This window comes from Panthera tigris, chromosome A2 (genome assembly GCF_018350195.1).
Source record: "Panthera tigris isolate Pti1 chromosome A2, P.tigris_Pti1_mat1.1, whole genome shotgun sequence".
In the NCBI taxonomy this organism is placed as follows: Eukaryota; Metazoa; Chordata; class Mammalia; order Carnivora; family Felidae; genus Panthera; species Panthera tigris.
The window spans coordinates 159,012,234-159,038,354 of NC_056661.1; the positions used below are offsets into that span (position 1 = coordinate 159,012,234).

At 38.7% G+C, this 26,121-nt stretch overlaps 1 protein-coding gene across 1 annotated transcript in view; it reads left to right on the forward strand.

The window, feature by feature from the left end:
* CNTNAP2 (contactin associated protein 2) overlaps nt 1–26,121 on the forward strand; it is a 1,960,721-nt gene that overhangs the window by 1,045,107 nt on the left and 889,493 nt on the right. Inside the window, exon 9 of the mRNA XM_042974552.1 lies at nt 4,195–4,344. Coding sequence (XP_042830486.1) covers nt 4,195–4,344 — 150 coding nt within the window. The remainder of the gene's footprint in view (nt 1–4,194; nt 4,345–26,121) is intronic.

Below are 26,121 nucleotides of genomic sequence, written 5' to 3' on the forward strand. Positions count from 1 at the left end.
CATTGGCTCTAGCACAGAGAGTGGAGGAATACCATGTCTTTAACAGCACATAAAAGTGCTGCTTTAATCCTGTGTTTTAATTTGGTCTTTGTTGTTTATGACTCACAAACTTGTAATAAAGCTTGAGATGGTGATACTTTTTTCTCTGAATAAATGTACTGATATTTATTGCAAGTACCTGTCTTACAACAATGAGCTGATCGACCGTGGTGGTCTAAGTGAATTTCGTATATTGAATTCCAAAGGCTCTTAAGTTTAATTAATGTTCCATTTCATATGAATTAAAATTTGCTAAACAAAATTGTTTATTTAAAAAAAAATACCTTAAAGACGCCGTTCCTTATAGCTTTTTCTGAAGCAAAACTCATTCAGTACTGAGCCCTCCAAGTCACAGATGGTCCAGGAAATGATAAAGGTAAAAAATAAATTGGAGAAAGTTTGCAGGAGAGGTCACATATTTTAATTTTAGGGCTTATAACGTAAAAAGAGTGAACACAAAGTTCCCTTTGCTCAGAGTTTCACTAAGTATGGAAATGACTTAAATGAACACCCGTGGGCTTATTCTAATATGCCTTAGAGAAAATGTGTATTTGAACTCACACTTTTAATATAAAATTTTGATTCTAAATACAATTATAAGGATGCAGGAAAATACTAAAAGACATGTAGGATATTGCGGTGCCCCAAAAATCTGATGCTGCACATGCTTGAAAGTTGGCAAAGGAAACTGGGTGATGTGTCAATTATTTAATATCCTAATGGAGCATGGGACAAGGGCATCCTCAGGGGTGGTGGCAAACCGGAGTCTGCTTCGGATTTGTGTGTGTGTGTGTGTGTGTGTGTGCACGCACACGTGCATAGTATAAGAGTTCTGAAGGTGGATGCACAGAGGTTTTATAAGCTGTTTTGTTGTTTGTTTTGTTTCTGTTTGTTGTTTGTTAAGAGTTGAGCCTCTGCAACCAGATGGGAGTTTCAGTTTTAAGTTCTACCATTGATTAACTATGGGATGCTTACACTGTGTTAAATTCATTTCTCTTGCCTATTTACCTGAGGCAGTTCTAAATACTAATTTCTAAAACATCTTGTGTGAATTATAAACAAATCAAACACAAGTACTTGTCAAAGTGAGTAGCCTATAGAGCTTAGAACGCTGTATCTTTAAATACTTCCCTACACAGAAATAACGCAAGACTCTGCTTTAGAAAAAGACTTCCCACCATTATATTTTATAACATGTGTCTGAAGAAAGTTTTTAAAAAGCAGCATATTTTCTTTTGGGTGAGTGCATCATCCTTTTTCCCGTGGAAGAATTGAACTTCGTATCTGGGAACCCATTCCTATCATAGATTGCTAAGGCATACCTCTTGAAGATGAAAAATTCAAAACGATAATTGGAATTGAAATGAATAGAAATCACAGTGTAGACTGAAATGCAGCAGTGGCTGCCATCAACAGACTGCTTTTATCTGAGTTTTAATTCCTCTAGTATTTAAGTTTCTTGAAAAAAATAAAGTAACCTTTTAATTTTTCTCTGATTGAAATGAGACCTTTTGTTGTGAACAATTAAGCTGATGATGTCCGTTTGCAAATTAATTGTAGGATGAAGAGATGTTCAAAGGAATTTTTAGAAAGGCAAGTCTGCTCTACTGTTTAGAACAGGAAGATCTGTCAGCTAATGGTGTTTCCTATGTGACTTTTTCTGAATGTGTGATTATTTAGAATTAAATTGTGAGACTGGACATTTTTGTAGCACTGATGTCCTCGGGATCCGTGCGCCAAAATTGCGTTTCAGAGCAGAGCTCATCACGTTATACAGGCAAAAACAAAAGCCAGAATCAAAACCATGCACTTCTACGGTTAATCAGCACGAGGCCCAGTTTTGTACTCTAAAGAAAAATGTCAGTGTTGTGTTCATCTGTTCTGTGGGAGAACCCCGAGTGTACCTACTGGAGAAGGAAATATTTCAGTAAACACTACCACTTGTCTGACAGCTAGCTGGTTTTAATTTTAGAATAAGACTTTACATTTACATAGTAATTTCACAGTACAAAAAAAATATATATATATATGCATATTATGCATTTCATAACTTGGAAGTTATTCAGTATTAATTACTTTAAAGCCAAGATTTTCTCTTTTCCTCCACTGAAATAAAATGTGCTCAATATGTATTACTAAATTAAAATTTAAGAATCCTAACGGGGCTCCCGGGTGGCTCAGTCGGTTAAGCATCTGACTTTGGCTCAGGTCATGATCTCGCAGTTCCGGAGTTCGAGCTTCGGGTTGGGCTCTGTGCTGACGGCTTGGAGCCTGAAGTCGGCTTCGGATTCCATGTTTCCTTCTCTCTCTGCCCCTCCCCTGCTCACGCTCTGTCTCCCTCCCTCTCAAAAAAAAAAAATAAACATTAAAAAAAATGTTTTTAATCCTAAAAAGAAATACCTGCGGTGTGGGTATTTGTCATGATATTTATCAGTATGACGCCAATAAATGTTACATACATGTGACCATCTTAGAAGCTCCAACAGACTTTAATTTTTCTCATTAAAATGGGTTTCAGTTTAATAGCATAAGCCAACCACCAGTTTATGCTTTTTCTGCAGAGGGCCATGCAGTAAATAGTTTAGGCTTTGTGAGTGATTAACAAGTCTCTGCAGCAGCTACTTGGCTCTGTCTTTGTAGATCAAGACCGTATGTAAACAAACGAGCCTGCCTGTATTACAACAAAACCGTGTGTGGGCCCTAAAATTTCAATTTTATATCATTTTCCCATGTAATTTATTATTACTCCTTTTATGCATTTTCACCTCCTTAAAGTTGTGAGAACTGTTTTCAGCTCTCAGACCCCACAAAAACAGATGGCAGCAGGCCAGCGAAGGCCCCTAACCTGATTTGTAAACCCCTGATCAGAGGCTGGGAGCCGTCGTCTGTGCCCTCATTGACTTCATTCTTAGATGCTTCTACCTGCTAGGCCTCTCTGCCTTTTGTGAATCTGCAGTGGATCTTCCAAGTAACTTCTTCCTGTGGATGCTCAAGTATTCTGTCTGGAGTAAACTGGACCACAATCCCTTACCTTTGCCGTAATAGCCTAGGCCAGGTTGAAAGAAAGTCACTCTGACCCTCTTAGACTTCTTTCTGTCTCTCTGCGTGTTTCATAAATTCTTTCCAGATGCTGACGTCCGGTGGCTTATCTCCAGTTGTCTACGCCTTAATTTTCTAATTATTCTTTGTAACATGAACACAAACTAAACAAAACCTTCAAGTCATTGTCTGTCTAATGGAGAGCTTAGAAGAATGTTTGTTTCCCAAGATCCTTGTCCTAAGCAACAATGGAACGTGGTTGTTAGGGTTGGAGCTGTTAATTTATTTTTGTTGGGTTTTTGTTGTTGTTGTTTAAATGTAACCTAATTCATTATAAAGAAATTTTATTTATAAATGACCAGACAACCCTAGTATTATTTCTCATGTTTATTAGTGGTTAATTAGCACATATTCACGTATGTTTTTAGTCCTTTATTTCTATAAACTATGTATATCTACTTGTCAGATGTGATTATTGAGAGAAAATAATAGTACAAAAAAAGTTCTTAAAAACAGAAAGAGACATTAGATAAAAGTTATAAACCCATTTTATTACCTGAGAGTGGCTTCTGGTAAACCTAATCATAAAATAAGTAAGTTAAAATAGTTCTGGGGCATCTGGGTGGCTCAGTCAGTTAAGTGTCCGACTTCGACTCAGGTCATAATCTCATGGTTTGTGAGTTTGAGCCCCGCGCCGGGCTCTGTGCTGAGAGCTCAGAGCCTGCTTCAGATTCTGTGTCTCCTTCTCTCTGCCCCTACACCACTTGTGCTCTGTCTCTGTCAAACATAAATCAATGTAAAAAGAAAAAAAATTTTTTAATAGTTCATCATTACCTCCCAAACAGCTTTGTTTATCCCATTCGCTTTCCCAGCTACCAATGGCACATGAATAATTATTTTCCTACTGATTGGTTGTTTTGCCTTATCTTTCCAATGGAGGATGAAATCCCTTATATTAAAGAAGCATGATATCCGTTGCAAATAGCCCAGAATTTTTCTAGATGAAAATATATAAATTTTTACCAGTAAAAATGGTAAAATCTGACCTTGTTGATATTGAAGGTTGTTTTAAACTGTACAATCTTTAGAAAATAAATTTACTGTTTTTCTTAACAGGTTCTGGGTTGAATGATGGACAGTGGCATGAAGTTCGTTTCCTAGCCAAGGAAAATTTTGCTGTTCTCACCATTGATGGAGATGAGGCCTCAGCAGTTCGAACTAACAGTCCTCTTCAAGTTAAAACCGGCGAGAAGTACTTTTTTGGAGGTAAGACCGCCATTTTTTATTGGTTAACGAATACGCTGTTAAAGTTTCAGTGAAGTTTGATTATGAAGTATTTATAGTTGATTCAGTAGACTCAGCAGATCTCAGGAAGAAGACCAAACTCTTATTCCGTGAGCTGAAACGCGAGTGGCAAATTTATGCTTCTTCATGATAAAGGTATTCATATGATGTCATGATGTCACCATATTCTTCTAGTTTAATTCGAATATTCAAACTGTAAAGCATGAGATTCTGAGTCCATTCATTCTCATAATACTATCTTCAAGAATCAGGTCCTTGGGTTATGTATTAGTCACCTATTACCGTGTAATTACTTACTCCAAAACTTAGTGCCTTAAAACAACATTGTCTCACAATTACTCTAGATCATGAATTCAGGAATAGTTTAGCAGGCTGATTTTGACTCAAAGTCCCTCATGAGGTTATTATACCCAAGCGCCTGTCTGTGACTGCATCATTTCAAGCCCTGACTGGGTTCGAGAGTATGTTTCCAGGAAGGTGCACTCACTACGGTGACAGTTGGTGCTGGTTGTTGTCTGGGGCACCTTGGTTCTTCTCCACCTGTCTCTGATTTTGGGGGGCTGGCCTTCCTCAAGCCAAGAGAGGAGGGGAAAGCCAGTAAAAAAGAGAGAAAGTTTCCAAGATGGAAGCTGAAGTTTTTTTCTAAGCTCGTCTTGGAAGTGACATGCCATCACTTCTGTTATACACAGTTTGTTAGAAGCGAATCATTCGATCCAGCCTACCCTTAAAGGTAGGGGGTGACATGAGGAGACGTGTAATGAGAACATCTTAGAGGCTGCTGACCGCAGGTTGACTTAGAGGAAAGCCATCTTATTACACATATCTTGGCTCTTAAGCAATGAAAAAATTAGTAAAAAAGAAGGTTCTCTTAAAACAGTCAATCCTAATATATGTGAAAAAGTGTTGCATGGGCCTGGGAATATTTTTTTAATTTGAAAAATGTATTCTGACAGATTTTTTTAATCATTAATGAAATGTGGGGACATCTTTTTATTAAAATGTTAGGTGTTTTGTTTAAATCAATATATCTTTCACTACATTATTGTCTCCTCATCCTAAATCACTCAGTATGAGATCTGAAAAATTGCTTTCTTAGAAGAGGCTTGGTTAAACTTTAAAAAACATAGGTGTACATATATCTGCCTCTGAAAATATATTTATTAATCGCATGTATTTATTTAAATACTTGTATATCACTATATTTATATATATTTCTATTATTAGAATAAGCCTATTTGAGAGCACTTATCTTGTATATCTTATTCCTTGTTGTATCCTCTAAGGCTTTAGAAAAATTCCTGGCATTTAGATGACCAATAAATATGAATGAATTCTAAATGTAGAAAAATAAGCAAGGCAAGCACTCTACTTCCAGTTGTTTAAAAGAAGAAATAGAAGGGGCACCTGGTTGACTCAGTTGGTTAAGCATCCGACTTTGGCTCAGGTCATGATCAGGTTTGTGAGTTTGAGCCCCACATCGGGCTCTGTGCTGACAGCTCAGAGCCTGGAGCCTGCTTCGGATTCTGTCTCCCTCTCTCTTTGCCCCACCCTCACTCACACTCTGTCTCTCTCTCTCAAAAATAAATAAACATTAAAAAATAAGAAAAGAAAAGAAAAAATAGAAGCCCACAGAGCTCTACTGACCTGCCACTGCGTGTGTGGTCAGCAAGGGAACTCCAGACCTCGGACTCCTGTAGCAGGGTGTTTCTCCCTATACATCATGATACAATGAAGGGTGACAAGTCAGAGACAAAAGACCTGAGCTAGAGCTCTCTTTCTTGAATATTCCATTGTGTTCACTGGAAGTTCAAACTACGTCTTCAAAAAGGCTCTCAATAAATATTTGATGAATGGGTGAAAGTCAGACATGATGTTTTATGAGGGAATAAACTAGGGCTTACTGATGTGCAGAAAAGCAGCCCAACACCCCAACTGGTTTTCCTGCAAAAACATGTTTAATTTGATGGGCTTTTGGCCAACAGTTTCCATTGCTGACATAGAAAATGGATCACAGTAGTCAGTTGGAAAGCTATTGATAATCCCTACCCATCCAAATGACAGTGGAATATCTTTGGCCATGGATGAGCATGCTGAAAGCCTAAGTTCAGAGCACAGTTTTGATCTCTTTCCATCTAGATGGGAAACTTAAGAGCTGTAACCAACAATTTTAAGGTACAACGTTTATGAGCTATGAGGGCTTTATAGTATGCTGTTTCCTATTGCTTTACAGATTTTTGTTTTCAACTCCAGTGGTCAGGAGCACTCCCTCTTGGGCCTTTGGTCTGCCACTGGGAAATGCTATTAGCAAATGATCATGACACATCTTTGATTGTATCTTCATTAGCTCAATCCTTGAAGTATGTGAGAAACACCAGAGGAACTCGTTACATTTCTGAATTCTCGGCCCCCTCTCCTAGAACTCAATGCAGAATGCTGGGGGGGGGGGGGGAAAGAATTCTCAGCTTCAACTTTTTTCTCATTTCCACAAATGATCTTGAGAAACAGAATTAGAGATCAACCTTAGCCAATTCGCGTGCACATCTTTCAAATTCTTCTGAAAGACAACATCAGTCACTGGAAAGTGAGATAAGTGAGAATTCGCTACTCTTGCATAGCCACCATAGAACAGTAACAGGAAGTCACAGGCCACAGTTTGGTGCCCATACAGACATGTATCGAATGAGCATTTTTATTAGCAAGCTGGAACAACGAACGCAGTTAATGCCAACTCTTCTGTGAGTTCAGTGAAGTCCTAGCTCTCTGACTTGCTATACCTTGAAAAAAAAATGTTCTCTCTGGGCAACTTTAGCAGTATTCTAGAAGCGGGATTCAGCTACACCCAGCCAGTGGCAAGCAATAGAAAGGCTCCTAAGTTGATGGCTGGCACAGGATCGTTAAGCAATCCAGACTCCAGAACCGTCCCCAAGGCTTCAGGTCACAGGTGCCCTTGTCTTATGCCATCTTCACACAGGCTATAGGTGTCTGTGAAAGATGGCTTGTCAAGCTTCATAAATTTAACATCTTTAATTTCACCACTGAGATATCTTTCCTAACATTTATCTAACATTTATACTGATTAACAAAGCACTAATTTCACCAAAGAAAACCCAATTTGGCATTTAGTAAGTTGATGAGAGGAATAGGTAGGAGAAATCCTAAAGTAGCTGTCTCTGGAATGGCTGCAGCCTGTCTGATAGAATGTTCATGACCGCCTCTGGCATGTGGCTTTCAGATTAGAATGATAGCTACTTCTGGATTGTAATTCACACACACACACACACACACACACACACACACACACACACACACACACCTTCCTATTGTCTGTGATGAAAAATTTTAAATTAGTTGTTAATATCATAATGAAAACATCTCAAATGTTAGTGTAGTGGAAAGGTCTAAAATATGAGCTTTGAAACATACATATCTGGTTTGGGATTGTGGTTTCACTTAGTTGAAAGATCATTTTAATAATTTATCTTACTTCTTCATCCATTAAAAGGCCATAGAATAACCTGTTAAACCCAGGGTCTGTCTCCAGGAGATGCTAAATGCTGACTCCCTTTCTAATCCATCTGGAGTCTTTATTTAACTCATTCAAGGACAGCCCCTTCCAAGGAGGATTTGAGACTTGAGACCACGTGCTCATCTAAAGGCTCTGACCAACTTCTGCACTAATCAAAGCATTCCTTCCTCCTTGGGAAAAAAACAAATTGTTTTCCTCCGAGGTGAAAGCCCTAAATAAAGGCTGGCTGGCCTCATCACTCAGTTACAGGCTCCTAAACATGTACACACTTTGTTTCCTTTGAAGTAAAGCCCTGGTCATGTAGCTTCTATTTTTTACTGCTGTTTCCTACCAGCGTGGAGCTTTATCTCTCCATGCCTGTGCCTTGCTAATCCCAGAGAACGTCTTAGTTCTCCTCTGTAACACTCGTGATCAGATGTTTAAACACCAAGAATTCTTTTGCCTTGTTCTTTCTTGGGAATAAACAGAAAAAGAAACAGATTATTCATTTGGGATGTTTCCTCAGCAGGAGTTATTTTGGTCGCTTTAATTTTTTTTTCTCTACCACCCAACTGGAATTACTTTTGATAACACTTCATTAATTTTAATAGTCAAAGGAAATGTATTTATTGACTGCTTACCTGGTAATAGGCTTTGTGACACAGGTCAGAGCCCATGGTCATAAGAGATATAGAAGGATTTGTAAATTTCTAAATGTTCTCAGGGTTGGTATTTTTTTATTATTAGTAGTAGTATTATCCTGTTGCTTTCATTTGAAAGAAAAAGGAGCTGTGGGCTGACGAGAGAAGAGGTAAGAAAGTTCCAGAGCCAATCTTTCTGGAAGGGGGTGACTGCTCTCAATGACTTTCCTTCCAAACATACTTTGATGGTTTCATTTATATTTTTTGTCATAGAACTGGGATCCAAGCTCATTCATTTATATCCAAAGAGATTACAGAGCCCCTAACATAACCCACGTATTATGCTAGATGTTGGCCATATGCCATAACCAAAAAGAAGACGAATCTGCACCCTCGTGGGATTGAGTTTTTGCTTTCACAGCAACATGCGTCTGACCTTTATAAAGTTGTCATCTTATATTGTTTGCATGATTCTCTTACTAATGTTATAGCTGCTCTCATCTCCATGTAGGGAAACCTCTGTTTCACACTTAAGACCTTTCAGCCAGTTGGATGAGGCTCACGTTATCAAAGTTATTTACATTTACTTAAAGCTGGTTGATAATAGACATTAACCACATTTGCAAAATGCGTCCACAGCAACACCTAGAGTCGTGTTTGACTGAATACCTGGGTATTATAGCCTATCCAAGTTGACACATAAAATTACCCATTACAGGGTTTTCTATATCCTGGATTCAAGACATCAAATAAAATGATAACCAAGTGTCTGGTTTAATGTACAGATAAGGGAAAACCAGAAACTGCCTTTTATAGTTTTCCAGTTATAATTTCCAAGTCTTCTACATGCTTAGTTTTCTACTTTGTTTCATTTCATACTTTCTAAGTTTACCTCTTTTATTCCCTCTCTTTGCAACACATTAACTGAGACAAAATTGATAAATGCTAAAACCCGCCTATTTTAAGTGTACAATTCAGTGAGTTTCTGTAAATGTATACGGCAGTGCAGCCATCACTAAATACTTTGTCAAATATTTAGACAAAATTTCTGACACAGAGTAGGTTCTCAATGTCTGTTTATTCACTGAATAAATTAATCAATAGTCCCGTAAGTATGCATTTACAACTTATATGCACAAGGGACTAGAGGACTTTTCATCCCCACGTAGGCTGTCAGCTTCTGCCATATGTCCCACACTCTCAAAAAATTTAGGTCGGGGATACTGATTGTGCTCACATAGAATGGCCATTATCGTGTTTGGTATTCTGCTATCATATTTGGCAGTTATAACCCTTCAGGGTCTGGAAGAGAAAATAATTTGTATCTGATCAAATGCAATTTTTTTTAATCTAAGCGTACTTACATGTATGACTAATACGTAGTACAGCCAGGACTTAAATAATTTCACTTAGTGAATATTTACTAAAACCTGGCATTATTACCCATACTGGAGCAGTGCACAAGTTAGAAAAAAATACGTGCTCTGAAAAGGTTACATTCCAGTCAAGATAACACATTGGTAAAATGAGTGTATTTTGGAGACAGTAAGTGAGGGGAGGGATGGGACGTCCGTGGGAGAGGGGTGTTGAGTATTGTCACCTGACATAAGCTGGCCAGAGGCAGCCTCAATCCAGAAGCTGGCCTCTGGACCAAGAGCTCAAGGGGGTGAGGAGATACGGGAGGAGAGCGTCCCTGGGAGAGAGAAAAGTAAGTGCAAGTGTGTGTCCAGGTGGTGAGGGAGTGGAGTGGAGTGCTTGAGGAAGGGAGGCCAGCATGGCTTTAGGAATGTGAGCCCTCAGAGGCTGGGTTGTGAGGGGTCTGTTACACTCAGTGAAATAGGAAGGCATGTGAGGATTGGACCAGGGGAGTGGGGTGATCTAATTGACATTTCTTGGGATGCCGTTTTCAGAAAACAGCATAATCGAATGAGGGAGCACAGTGGAGACTATGGTAATAATCCAGATAAAGACAGGTAGAGACTGGGTGATAGCAGCGGAGGGGATGGGAAATGAAAATTCTGAATCCGTCCTTGGAGGTCAAGCCAACAGGACTTGCCCACAGGTGGGATATATACACGCAGAAGAGTCAAGGATAACACCGGTGTGCCTGACAGAAAGTCTATCCCACACATCCGTCCTCCTTCCCCTTCTACTCAGTGGGGTCCGCTTGGCAGTGTTTCCCTAAGAATCAGTTCTGACATGTGCATCATACAGTACTGAATGTGTTTGTCTGTGCAGTGACCTGTCATCCCTCCTCCAAGATCAGCCATGACCTCCCCTCTCACTTTCCCATGTGCCTGCATTCTCTTTCTCCTGGGTTGCCTGGATGGGATCTGACTCGGTTCCCAAATCTCTCCGGTCTTTGCCAGATGCTCTTTTGCTATATCACCTTCAGGATTTAACAAGGGTCAAGAATCTGTTGATTTAAAATCAGCTCTTGTGGGGTGCCTGGGTGGCTCAGTCTGTTAAGCATCCGACTTCGATTCAGGGCATGATCTCACAGTTCTTGGGTTAGAGCCCCGTGTCGGGCTCCGTGCTGACAGCTCAGAGCCTGGAGCCTGCTTTGGATTCTGTGTCTCCCTCTCTCTCTGCACAACACCCCCTTCTCAAAAAAGAAAAAAAAAACATTAAAAATAAAATCAGTTCTTGTAAACTGAAATTCCAATCTGTCTCTTATTGGAGGGAGCACAGTGCCGCTCGGAAACAGACAAGCAGAGGACAAGGCTAACTAAGCACCCGCTATAAAATAAATGGCCTTTAAAAATATTAGTTCATGTGCAATCTCTTAGTGGATGTACTGTCAGCTTGAACGTATGGTCTGAGCATAATCTTCTCCTGCTTTTTGTCCCATCCATGGCCCAACTACACTGAGGTTGGAGGGGTTAGCAGATAGGCTATTTATTGTCTTTTTACAAATAAAATGAAAGATCACTATCATCCACATTTACACAGTGCTGAACATGATTTATTGTTGGAAGACTTGAGTTCCCCATCTTTTGTGGAATATGCATCCCTTTGAAATACAAATTCAATATTATAAATGGCAGGAGTCAACTTTTTATGATCAACTAACAGTTTATTAAATCTCAGAATGAGAAATGAGGAAATCATAACTTAGAACCTCTGAGATTCCTGTAAATTGTTAATAGTTTCTTTGATTTGGATTGACTAGCATTATATATATAATAATTGGAATTCATTTTTTCTTTAATTTCTTCCAAACCCATGAATTAACTTTTGTATAATAAATATATGTGTGTATATATTTTTTCTTCCTTTTGTGCTTTTACTGTTTCACCCTGGATCAATATTACAATATTATTATATTACGTAAAGCATTATATTGTTTTTCTCCTTTCAGCTTTAGAGAGTTGACCCATCCTTGAATGTAGTGAGTTAACCTAGAAACTTTCTCAATTATGAATTTCTTAAAAAGGACTTGATTGTACAAAAACAACTACTTACCTATGTAAATCTTTAGATCACTATTTGCTATTCTATGCAAATTCATCCCCCCACTTAAAAAAAAAAAGTACATTTTTAAGCCTCTCTTTCCATCATGAGGACATTAATAAGGAGAGACACATTTCTTTTTCAATCTAATTCCCAAAATACTTTTGGTTGTTTTAGTTTGTTTTCCAATTATATGCATAAAAGAAAGGGGCAGAGAAGAGGAAGGGAATTGCGCAATGAAACTGAATATATTAACTTCATCAGAAACTGTTTCCCTGTAGGAGATAAGAAAGTATTCATTATGTAGCCCCAAATTCCTAAGACCTTTATATATCTCCTAGAAATAAAATTTGTTTAGAGCTGGGATTCGGTCTAATTAGAGTTATTGTGATAGTCTATACGCCTTCACTTTTTTTCTGGCTCTGTGAATGGCTTGCACTGGGAATATTCAGATTTAAGACAGAATTGTAAGTAGTTTTCCAAATAACAAAAATCATGGAATTATAAAAACTCTTTGACTTTCAAGAATTGTTTTAGCCCTGAGGCTGTTTATCACTGGTACTTTCTGCTTTCTTCTTATATTAATTTTGCTACTGATTAAAATCAGTAGACTTAAAGAACGTAATGTTCTGACTGTGGAAATAATATAGATAGCTCTACAGGTATGTAAATTAAATATGATTTTTTCTGTGTGTATTTTTGAGAAAGTATTTTCCATATCTAAAATGCTCCTAAGTTGAAAATAAAAACAGCTAAATTTTAAAACAGTGGTGTCTATCTGGTGCAAATATGTGATATGTATCAAGTTATTACTTGAGGATCGTAAATGTTTCTACAGATTATCTTAATCGTTGATTTTATAATGTTTTTATCAAAAAAACCCAGAAAAAACAAAAGAAACCCATATATATACCCATATATATACCCATATGTATATATTATTATTTTTTTTTCATGACTAATGTGTCTGGTACTCTAAGAAGCAGAGATTAAGATGGAGTTAGCCATTTGAAAGACTTAACCAGGCAAAATGCCTCTGATGGATACAAGGGTTAAAGAAGAAGAGAAGGTCTGACACCTGAGGGGGGAGAGAGGAAAAGGGGGATCGAGTCAGGAAGAGCCCCCAAGTGCTGGTAGTGTTGGCCATGATCCCTCGCAAAATTGCCTATTAGCATCTATCATTAAATGGAAATGCCTGGACCTTGGTCCTCTTACCAAAGTGAGTAGTTGTTTAGAGCAGTCTGGCCTCAGCAGAAGGGCATCTCTAGACTCTAATTATACCAGCCAACACTGATCCTCAAACAGGAAGGGAGATGTGACAAGCATCCCTCCTTGGCCACCACAAGCATAAGTGAAAACAAAAGATAGTTCTAGAAAGTTCTTTCATAGTATTCCTTTACAAACCAGAGAAAAGTGTGCTTGTTTGTTTTGGTGTAGTTGGTATTTCCATTTACAGAAATAATTCCTTATGGCCAAACAGAGGAAATGATTGCAGGGTACTTATTTTTAAAAACTGCTGAAAATTCAAATAATGATTTTGCTATATATGCAGGAAGAAAACCAAAAATGGAAGCCAATGGCCTGTGATTGTGCTGGTCTATCATTGTTTATTTTGTTCACCTACCTTCTCATGTATAAGAGGCTTCTAGGGTGTTTTGGGTTTTTGTTGGTTTGTTTGTTTTGGTTTTAATGCAGTGTTGTGCTGCATCCTTAAGTAAAAGTTTGATTTGGTAGGTTTGAGGTTGGGCCCAGAAATGTGCATTTTAACCAAGTATTTCGATGAATTCCTTTTCTTTTTTTAACTACTTTGTTGAGATATAATTCACACACCATAAAATTCACCATTTAAAGTATACAATTTAGTGGTTTTTTTGTGTATTCTCAGAATTATGTAACTATAACCACACTCTAATTTTTGGTCATTTTCATGACCCCGAGCAGAAACTCTTTAGGAGCAACTCTGCATCCTCGTACAGTATCCCCCAGCCATAGGCAACCACTACTCTATTTCTGTGTATAGATTTGCCAATTCTAGGCATTTTATAAATGGAACCATGTATGAGATTGTCTTTCACGATTGGCTTCTTTCATGTAGCATGATGTTTTCAAGGTTTATTCAATTTTAGCATGTATCACCACTTTATTCCTACTTACGTGTGAATATAGTTCCATTGTATGGGTATACTACGTTTTTCAATCCATTCATCAGTCGATGGACCTTGGGTTGTTTCCACTCTTTGGCTATTATGAATAAGGCTGCTATGAACACTTGTGTACAAGTTTCTGCATGTATGTATGTTTTTCTTACTCTTGAGTATGTAACTGGGAGTGAAATTGTCAAGTCTTATGGTAATTCTATTTTGTGAACCTGCTAAAATCTTTCCCGAGTTACCTCAGTGTCTGTAGTTTTCTCTCCACACTTAAAGAGCACTAATTTAACTAAAGATTTGGGGATCCGAATGCAGGAAGCAAAAGAGCTATTTCTTCTATCCCAACAATGAAAACTCTAGATTCCACAAATGGAAGCAAGGGTTAGAAAGAAAAATAATATGAGACATGAGAAAATAATAAAAGACTGAGTAAAGATTTGAGACTAGCGTCAGTAAGTGGAAAGTTAGAAATACAAAACATTGGAAGGAAACAAAGATTTTTTTTTTCTATCTAGATAGGAACAATCTCTAAAGTTGAAAAAAATTCTCTTGTAAGGTGGTAGAGAAAATAGTAGGATGAACAAAGTGGATCTTAGTGAGATTTATTTATAAAAACAAAGCAGCTTTAAACATAACTGAATCAGAAGGAAGAACTTTTACAGGTATCATAGAAGAGATGTGGCTCAAGTTAAATTACCTAAACACGAAACAAGAAACACCAGGCGGAGGGAATGGGAGAGAAATAATAAAATTTGTCAGGATCTATTTTTAAAAGTGCAAATGGATAAAATAAAAATCTTTTGACATAACACTTGTATTTAATTATATATTGTTTTTAAAGTTGCTAATACACACACACACACACACACACACATATATATATATATTTTAATTTAACAGAAATTTATTTTTGCCTAGTGTTAGATAGAGTTTGCTTTCTGGAATAGAATGTCCACAAATGTGGATAAGTTTAGTAAAAGAAGGCTTCTTGTTGCGTGAAGAATTTCATCATTGTTAGTCATTCTTTTAAAAACCAGATAGTGGGAAGAATTGGCAGTGTGTAGCACCATCAGTGTGCAAAATATCCATTTTCACCCGTCTTCCCATACATGGAACATTTTTATGTTTCCTCAAGGGGGACCAATCCAAAATCTCATTCGTTATTGCATCCAGCTCCAGCCCACATCTCTGAACAGTGTGTAGACCTCTACGTTAGGGCAACGTTTGATTCCTTCTGGTCTCACGAGGTATAAATTAAAGACCTGATAACTGTACTGCCCACTTCCCCCACGGAAAATAAAGGTATAAGAAACCTAGCTTTTACTAGTCCACAGTAGTTTTTAAATCTTGTTAGTCGGGAAGAGCAAGGGACCCCTTTCCCAGTGCCCTCCGTGACCCTAGGTTTCACTCTCTGAGAGATCTCTCCTTGGCCATCATTCCGCATGGCCATCTGAAGAGGGCGTTCAGGTTGCGCCCTTCTCATGGGCTGCCTGCTTTCGTATGCTGATAGAGACGTGGACTCCTAGAGACTGCTTTGCTCACTGAGTGGGCTCAGCTTGTTGCGGGCCATGCTTCTGGTCTCCTTGGCAACATGATTCCTCGGAGACATGTGGTCTTCTAATTTGTTTCTTTAAGGTGGTTCTCTGTGCAAGAAACCACATCTAAACATCTGTTCTTGATGTAGCTGTAAGCCTGGTGCCTCCGTGCTTTTCCTTACCTCTGTGTCCCGCCACTTCCCAGCGGAGGTGTATCACTTCTCACTTGGAGAGAATTTGCTGATCTCTCCTTTTCCAAATCTCTCCACCCTGTCAACTCAGTGCCTCCTCTGAACCTCGAGGCTTTGAGACCAAATCGCCCTTGATTGGATGACAATAGCATAAATCTGATAATTGCCATAAAACTGTTTTCCATTGTCTGGTAAACAACTTCTGTTGTTTTGTGCTTATCTTATTTCATTTATTTATTATCCATAGTTATGTAGTACATGACAGAGTTCTGCTGGACATCATATATTTGCATCAAATATGGATTAAATTCTAATATAGCAAGTCCTAATCAATTAGAAGACTATTTCTTGCACTTCTTTATTTTCTTTTCTCTCTCTCTCTCTCTCTCTCTCTCTCTTTTTTGTTTTTGTTTTTGTTTTTTTCCAGCTTAACTCTGACCTGAGGATAATAAAAGATATTTTGGACTATAGCTTTACTCCCTTCTAAGGATTCCTCAGGGCAGCTATGGCTTTTATTTATTGTACTTTAGGATACAGTTTCTTTGTTGTTTTTGTTTTTGCTTCAAGCTCATAAATTGGGGATTCTCCCTCAATTCAGATTGCCAACATAAGCAGAGAGCACCTGCCATTTTAAAGTGTTTACTTTTATCTCAGCCTGCAGGCTGGTTCGTCCTGGACTGAGTTCATCTCTCTCTTGAAGACTGCTGAACACAGCAAGAAGGAGCCAAAGCGTATCAGCATTTGAGTATTTCCTCATATCTCTTCTAATATTGAAAGTCTCAGTTGACCTCTGCTTTGCCTTCCAAGGAATAGCAGTTGACAATAGGACCAAATATTTTGCCACAAATAGCAAAGGTCCCAGCTTTCCAAAAACTGTCATAGCCCAGGCTTCGGGGCCGGGCGCCTACTCGAAGCACTTCCATAAAATTATGCTCTGTCGTGCATAGCACCCTATTTTTAAATATAATACCAAATATGGTATTAGTTGGATTAGCTTCAGCTCTGGGTGACCGAGACTGTGATTAACAAGATAGAGATGTATTTGTTTTTTCCATAAAAGAAGATAGAAGGTAAACTCTTAGGCGGCTGCAGTGTTCCATGGAGTTAGAAAGCCAGGCTTCTTTCTGTCTTTTGGCCTCACCGTTCTCAACAGTTAGTATTCTCCTTGTGGTTCTAAATGGCAGTTTAAGCTCCAGATATCCAGTTTTTAGGCAGAAGCAGAGAAGGTGATAAGAGGGGCTGGGCTCTTTCTATGAGGCCACTCTCTGAAGTCCATACTATGTATGAAACACATCAGTGGCTGAAACTTACATGTTCACAAAAGGGAGATTGGGTAACCAAGTGCCCAGCTAAATGTCTATATCTCCATGCAAGAGGGGGAAAATTAATATTTGAGGATAATTAGCAGTCTCTGTAACAACTCCTTTATTTTATATTAAATGCTTGATATTATCTTTGAATTTAATTATAGTCTGTGCACCCAATTTTACTTAATAAAGTGACATCCAATATTATTATTCGCTCCCTGGGCAAATTTTGAAAATCTGTGTATGGTTGTTTAATCTAAAGATATTGAGTTTGGGAAATACATTTAAGTGGATTCATTTCTTTTCCAAGTTTTCAATTATCCATCATTCTAGCCTGAAGCTTTTTATAACAAATAATTTAGAGTAGTAAAATTAAATAGTTTTTAAAAAGCAATAGAATATTCTCTAATCATGTATTTATATCGCTGTCATTCCCAGTCATATTTCTATTCCCCATAAGAAACCTAATTCAATAAACGTCTTGCTTAAATTAAGAGAGAGTTATATGACCATTCCTCAAAACACTAGACATCATTGAAATTCATGTTGGTTGTTATCTAGGAACTTTTTTCTTTAGCTCAGAAAGTAAATGATTGTACATTTGTTGGCTCATAGATGGTAGAAATTTGATCGCGGTTGCTTAGTCTGGACACACGGACACTAAGAGGCCAGGTAAATGTACCTTTGAATTTAGGAAACTGCCCATACCTTAAAATACGTGAGGGGGTATCATATGGACAACCACACCTTAAGCTCCAGGAGAACAGGAACCATCCTTCATTTTGCTCATCCCAGCTTACCAGAATCCTTCCCAGTGCCTAACATGCAGAAGGTGCCCATTACATATCTGCTCGGTGAATTCCTAAGGGTGATTAACCGTACCGTTCAAAATTTGTCCTATTAGAATTCCTTACATTATTTTACGCTAGAAGGCAATTGCATATACATCGAAGCCTCCTTTTGGCATTCTTATTATTAAAAAAAGTATACGATACACCATGCTGTACCTTGTATTTTTATCTCTTACTGTGGCATTCAAGTGTAATATGTAGGAAGGCATAATCTTTCCCTAGACATCAACTCTAAAGGTGAAAGCTGTACTCTACAACACTTTAGGTTTTCCTTAATAAACATCGCTACTTTTCCCTTATGTGAATTTTATTAAATCTTTCTAAACTTATTTTTCATGTCTGAAGATTATATTGTCCCTCGGAAAGGTTCGTTTCCTAATGTGTAATTTGTTTTTCAAAGAAAAATATATTTTAAGCTACCCCTCTAATATTAAACAATAAACTGTTTTCTAAAATACATATTAATTCCCTGCCATTGAACACCTAATCGGCTAAAAATAGATACACTTCACTATCGTCCTTGGGTGGATGAATACAGATCTCACATAGGGAAAATGCATTGTTACAGTTCTGTCTGTGGCTGTAGATAATGGCACAAGAGTTGGAAAGCAGCCTCCAGGTTTTTAAAACATCAGCAATTGCAAAATGGTCTTAACGAAATGAGATTTGAGTACTTAAAAATAACTAAACATAACTTACTTACAGTGGTATGAAGGGTTTATTTAATATTTCCGAATATCATATATGTCTTCGTCAAACCAGACTGTCGGATTTAGTCCAGTGTGTAACATCCCCGTGTTCTGTGTCCCTCGCCAACCAGGTGAGGTGAGAGAGTAATATGTCTTAGTGGAGGAGGGAGCAACGATGAGGAAGGCTTGCGAATGTTTTGCGCCACTTGCAAAGAACTTAATAGGCAAACATAGCCTCTGTTTGTTAGTGCTGTCTAAATATTGATTTGTTTTTCACCCAGTCAGGTAAGAGCGAAACTTCCCTATATTATAGTGGGAAACTTATGCCACTTACCATATGTAGCTATAAAAGTTAGGCACAACTTTCAGCTATATTAACTGTTGAATTCACAGAGTGTGTGTGTGTGTGTGTGCGTGTGTGTACAGTTATTGTTTTAAATACACATAACAAAATTTATCATTTTAACCACTTTTAAGGATATAGTTCAGTGGCATTGAGTATGCTCGCTTTGTTGTTGCATACTCATCACCCTCATCCATCTTCAGAACTTTTTCCTGTCCCCAGACTGACACTTTATAACTTCGACTCCACTAAACGCCAACTTTCCTTCCCCTTTCGCTCAGCCTCTGGGAATCACTCTGCTGCTCTTCAAATTTGGCTGCGCTGGGTACCTCGTGTACATGGGAGCATATGATACTTTTGTGTCTGGTTTATTTCACCAGGTTTCATCCATGTTTTGACATATATCAGAGTTCCATTCCTTTTTATAGCTGAATAGTATTCCCATGTTTGTGGGTGTCTTACCCTTTCAGCTTATCCATTCATCTGTCTATCAATGGAATTTGGGTTGTTTCTACCTTTCGGCTCCTGTGAATAATGCATGTACGGATGGTGTACAAATACCTATTTGAGTCCCTGCTTTCATTTCCTATGGGCATAAGCCCAGAAATAGAATTGCTAGATCATATGGTAACTCTGTTTTAATGTTTGAGGAACTTCCATATTGTTTTCATCATAGCTGCACCATTTACATTCCCATCAATAATGCTCAAGGGGTTCCTGTTCCACCATATCCTCACCAAAGTTGTTCTCTTTTTCTTTCTCTTTCTCTTTTTTTTTCTTTTCTTCCCCTTACAAAAGCTCTCCAAATGGGTTTAAAGTGATTTATTTTGTTGATGGAGAGCTGAAATGTGTTGAGGTAAATGTCCTCTGACACTTGGCTTTTACATTTAGCCTCTGTCCTGTTCTGCAATGACATTACTAGACAGTAAATTCTTTGGGGACAGGAAAAATGTCTGTTTGCCACTATTTCTCAGCTTCTAATGTAGTAGATGCTTAATACATGCCGAATGGGTGACTACATGGGTAAAAGTATGTAAGAAAGCCTAAATGAATGAAGAGACCGATGAATGCATTCTAGAATTTCCATAGAAATACTTGCTAATTTTCCTTTTGTTGGTCAGACAAGCTATGGAAAACCTTCAGGAACCCTGAAGAGTCTTGCCATGTCTCTTTATTTAAAAATATACACACTCACAACAATAATATTCACTGGCTTTTTACTATGATCTAGAAACTATTCTCAGCATTTTATTTAATTTATCTCATTAATCCTCATGATAGCCCTATATCAAGTGACTATGACCATTATGCCCATCTAATAAAAGTAGAAATTAAGCCTCAACGTATGTGATTTGCCTAAGGACCTTCAGCTCCTGAGAGTCAGAGTGAGGAATCTAGTTTTGTCTGACTCTAACCTCCTAACCAATATAGTGTACTGTTCATTAGAATGCCTGCATTTCGTTGGCATTTTCTTAATTGCTTCCCAGGTTAAATTGTAATCAGTGCTTTAAATGCTTCACAAAACATAACTTACATTCAAACTTAATCAAATTAAATAGATCAGATCAGAAGAAAAGGGCTGGCGAGTCTGATTAGCTGTATTTTTAAGGTCTCCAAAGACATACAGAAGCTACTCCTACCTTCATTTCATAGCTGTCAGAAGTCTTCAGTGATAAATGTGCATTACATTTTCTTTTATTGACTTTGCTCATCTTATTTACAGGAATAAGGGACTTATGTATAAGCAAGTACTTAAAAATGTTTATTTTGTGATTAGTGGGGCCTTAGGAAATACTCTCTTCCTCCAAAGTTCTTTCCTCTTTGTCTCTGCAAGACTACTTGAAATTCTCAGGGCACCTGGGTGGCTCAGTCGGTTGAGCATCCGACTCTTGATTTCTGCTCAGGTCCTGATCCCAGGATGATGGGATTAAGCCCCACTTGGGGCTCTTCACTGAGAGTGGAGCCTGCTTAGGATTCTCCCTCCCTCCCTCTGTCCCTGTCCCTCACGTGTGCACTCTTTCTAAATACAACATATATGTGAAAAAGAATACTTGAAATTCTTGTGCACTTGGGTTAGGGAATTAAAAGCAGGTGTGACAATGCAAATGCTGTCCTAAAAGGTTGATGCATTAAGCCCTTATCAGCCATAGACACCTTCACTGGAGTTTGTTGTTCAGAAAGAAAAGGATCTAGAAAGAATTCACTGTAAGAAAAATATCAGAGAGTCTAGCAGGCTTGAATAAGCTGGAGCTTATGAAACATATCTAGAGATAGTTTTTAGGGAAAAAAAATAAGCATATTGGAACAAAAATAATGAGAATTGATCAGGATGAGAATGAGGTCTCATCTCAACAAACAACAGAAAATAAGCAGGATGGGTTACTCTGCTAATTCATTCCCTCAGTGTTCTTTTCCAAGGAAAATGGATTACAAACTGGAAAAGGGAAAACAAGAACCAGAGAAAGGACACTGGAATCTACAATAGGTGAAGAAAAGAACCTCCAGTTGCCTGCAAGGAGCTCTCAGCAAAGAATACAGACCAGTGACAGAACTTCTAACTCTTCATTAGAAACACAACCCTGCATTCTGTTAATTCAGCAACTAACAGGGCTGGGAGTCGTGGCTGGCATAATTTTGTGAGTCTCCAAACCACTCAGCTTAGTGAAAATACCCAGCTACTCCAAGTCTGTAGCTACAAGGGTGGGTCTCTCAGAGATGTAAAATGACAGAGACCACCATTATTGGCCACTTATAAAGTGAGAGAGGGCAGATTCCGGAAACAATGGGTCTGTATAAACCTGGCTTTAATCGCTCTAAAAATTATCAAATTGATTATGAAACTGGTCATTTATCAACACTTAGTAATTAATGAAGCAATCAAGTGTCTTAGAGGAAATCACTCCAGGAGTATTTTTTTTTCTTTTTCTGATAGGAGTGATAGGTTGAAAGATCAAAGGATTTTCATTGGCAGGTGATCATCATCGGAGGAGAAGCACCCATCCTAATATATGCGCACATCATTTGAAAATTCCCACTAAAATAAAGCCGGCCTGCGCTGTGCGCCATGGCCCTCAGCTGTCTTCAGGCAAACACGATTGAGAACTGGATGGATACTAACTTTAACCTGATTTAACAAGACCTTTGGCAAAGTCTGTTGTAGCAAAATCTGGAGTTGAATTTAAAACCCTAACTGAGTTCACTAGCTCTTCCTTCAATATGCACTTTTGACTCCAAACTAAATAGACACTGAAAGAAAAGGTGAATGTCCGTGAAACAAAGTTTCATGATTTTGACCTCTCCCCATCTTACTCCACCTTGGAAGTGGGAAGAAAAATAAAACAGAGTAAGAATGGGCTGAGCAAACTCATAGCTGGTTGGTCATCTCCCAGGGCTTGAGCACCCCAACATACACGGGGGTACACATATCAAATCCTCTTGCATGACCATGGATAACAGAGTGAATCTGAGTACTCTGGGATGAAGGCAGGTGAACGGTAAGAATCACAAAAGGCATGTTTGTGGGGGGTGTGTGTGTTTTAATGGAATAAGTATAGAAGTTATCCGTGAAGCTTCTCTCTCTCAGAGAGATGTCTTAAACTTTGTAAGCTTCTGGAGGTCCATTTGAAACACAGGATATGGTTGGCTCACAGCCGTGGGTGCAAGCATGCGGTCACCCGTGCCCAGGGGGAAGAGGTAAAGGAGGCAGACTCTCTCCTGTGCACTCACGGAGCTTTTGTCATAACTTCTCCGACTTCTGGACCCTGGTCTTGACATGTGATTCTTACTTAATATCTCAGATGATTTTCCTTTAGTCCCTGGCTCAGATCTTACCTTACGGCTCTAACATCTTTTTCTGCCCTTAGGTACCTTGAACAGGTGCATTTGTGCTGTAGAAATAGTCAAGTGAGTGAGGTCGTCATGAGGCAACCCTAAGCCATTACTGCCATCCCTTTCCTATGAAATATTTTTTTTATCAAAGACTCTAATAATAACGTCAAACCAAACTTACCAGGTTTGCAGATGATCCACACCTGGGAGGAATAGCTAAGCGCACAATGGCACTGTTTAGGAAAAATGGATGAGGATTTTATAATTTTTTTTAATGTTTATTCATTTTTGAGAGACAGAGACAGAGCATGAGCGGGGAAGGGGCAGAGAGAGAGGAAGATGCAGAATCCGAAGCAGGCTCCGGGCTCTGAGCTGTCAGCACAGAGCCTGATGCGGGGCTCGAACTCATGAACTGTCACATCGTGACCTGAGCCAAAGTCGGGCACTCAACCGACTGAGCCACCCAGGCGCCCCAAGGAGGAGGATTTTAAAAATCTGTGTTCGAGCTCTGGTTCTGCCACTCACTAGTGGCTCTTAATTTTCTTATAAATGAGAAAAGTGAGATTCTGTGAGTTAAGCAGACTGCACATACACCTAAGAACTGAGAAGGGACTGATGCATAATGGAGACCCAGATTTATCTGCCTAGAGGTACAACAGACTTTGGTAGCAAATCGAATGGGAGGGCCTGGTGAAGAGTGCAGGGGGAGCCAAGGATGGTGATCAGGGTTACTGGTGAACCTGTACATATCCATCAGGATGGCAAGAAGAAGATGACATTTCACATATATCAGACAGTAGGTTTCTTCCAGACATTCCTGTAGAAACATCTCCTGTATACTTCAGTAAAGAGATGATTTGGGAGTCCCAATATAACATTATAGTGGTAACAGTGCAAACCTGTGAAAATACATGAGCATGGATTGATGTGGAAATGAGGACCAATGCCCAAGCGGGACGGGACACTGACTTTAGGGAACGGACAGAGGAGGCAGAACCTCACGTGAGACTTGGAAGACGCAGGTAGAGCAGCTGGCAAAGAACTGTAGGGCTCTGAGGGCATAGGGGTCACCAAAGGAGGAGGGTCAAGAATGTGTAGAGTTTGGCAAGGGACGATCTAAAAGGCCCATCAGGATAAATAGAAAGGGGTCTGTGACTACTGACCAGCATGTGTGCTGCAGTCTTAACTCTTTGTTCATTTCAGTCCCTCTGGGATTAAACACAGCGATTCTCCAAGATTTTTTCCAGGAACATTTTCAGAAGTGATCTTATCAGCTGCTTCAGTATCCCAGAAAAGTTCTCCAGCAAGCATCTGGCTTTGCTGTTCTCACGAGACTGACTCAGATCCCCCTTCCTGGTTAAGGCCTACCATGATGTGGCTTTGGCAATAGTTAGCCTGGATAAGAAAGTACTAGTGATCACAAGAAAGGATTATTGTCATTTGCATCAAGCTAAATGTAAGTCTACGGAGTGATAAGGTTGCTAAAACATAATGTTCAGATGATCTTAGTCTGCATTAATGGAAGAGAGTCGAGACCACGAGAAACAATAGCTCCATTTTCCTCTGCATTGGTTGAACTATATCTATTATGTTCTATTCTGGGTGCCAAATTTCGGGAAAATTAATCCATTTGAATGTATCAAGAAGAGGGTGAAGTGAAAAATGTTCTGTAAATTGCTTTTTTGTGATGAAAATATCCATAATGGCAACCAATTGGACAAAGTTTTCAGAACGGAAAGCTCCCTTCTGCTTTCTTTCTCCATTCCTCTGAGTGCTCTACAGACCACTCAGCAAATGCCTGCTTGACATCTGGAGAAGTTCACTGCCAATCAGCAATCAGAAACTTTTAGCAGAGCCTCCTGGGCAGAACACAGAAAGTAGCTGAAAGAAAGACAAAAATAATTCCAGTACAATGATGAGCAAAATAGGTTTTTATTTATTTGGGGGGTGGGGAGAATGTTGGCTTAAAAGCAGACAGCTTTCTTGATGCTGGATTCCTCTGGGTACTTAGTATGTGACTGTGCAAGTGACATAGTTTCCCAATTTTATGTGGCCCTTTTTCAATGGACCATCTTTAGGTACTAGTACTTCTAGGACATATCTTGGGACACTGGTTTAGGGAGTAAGGAGAGGGGCAGAAAGAAGAAGAAAGAGGCAATATCATCTGACACCCAGATGGGATTTTGGTCTAGCTGCAACATAGTCCCCATGACAGAGTTTGATTGTGTGAAGGAGTAGATAACAGGAAGAAAATACTCTTTTTTCTTATTTTATTTTATTTTATTTTATTTTATTTTATTTTATTTTATTTTATTTGCATCATGATAAATATATTCTTTAATTCCCATCACCTATTTCACCCATCTGCCCACCCCCCTCCCCTCTGATAACCATCAGTTTGTTCTCTCTAGTTACAAGTCTGTTTCTTGATCTGTCTCTCTCTCCACCCCTCCACTTTGCTTGTTTGTTTTGTTTCTTAAATTCCACATATGCGTGAGATCATATGGTATTTATCTTTCTCTGACTGACTTATTTTGCTTAGCATTATACTCCCTAGGTCCACCCATGTTGTTGCAAATAGCAAGATGCCATCCTTTTTTATGTTTGATAAGATCCCATTATATATATCCCCCACACCTTCTTTATCCATGCATCTATCAGTGGACATTTGGGTTGCTTCCATAAGAGGGCTATTGGAAATAATGGTGCAGTTAACATAGGGGTAAATGTGTCCCTTGAAATTAGTGTTTAGGTATTTTGGGGTAAATACCTGGTAGTGCAATTACTGAGTTATAAGGTAGTTCTATTTTTAATTTTTTGAGGAAACTGCAGTTTTCCACAGTGGCTGTACCCGTTTGCATTCCCACCAATAGTGTAAGAGGGTTCATTTTTCTCCACATCCTTGCCAACACTGTTGTTTTTTGTGCTTTTGATGTTAGCCATTCTGACAGGTGTGTGAGGTGATATCTCATTGTAGTTTTGATTTGTATTTACCTAAAGATGAGTGATGTTGATCATATTTTCATGTGTCTGTTGGCCATCTGGATATCTTCTACGGAGGAATGTCTATTCTTCTGCCCATTTTTAAATTGGATTATTTTTTAGAGTATTGAGTTGTATCAGTTCTTTATATATTTTGGATACTAATCCTTTATCGGATATATCATTTGCAAATATCTTCTCCCATTCGATAGGTTGACTTTTAGTTTTGTTGATTGTTTCCTTCACTGTGTAGAAACATTTTA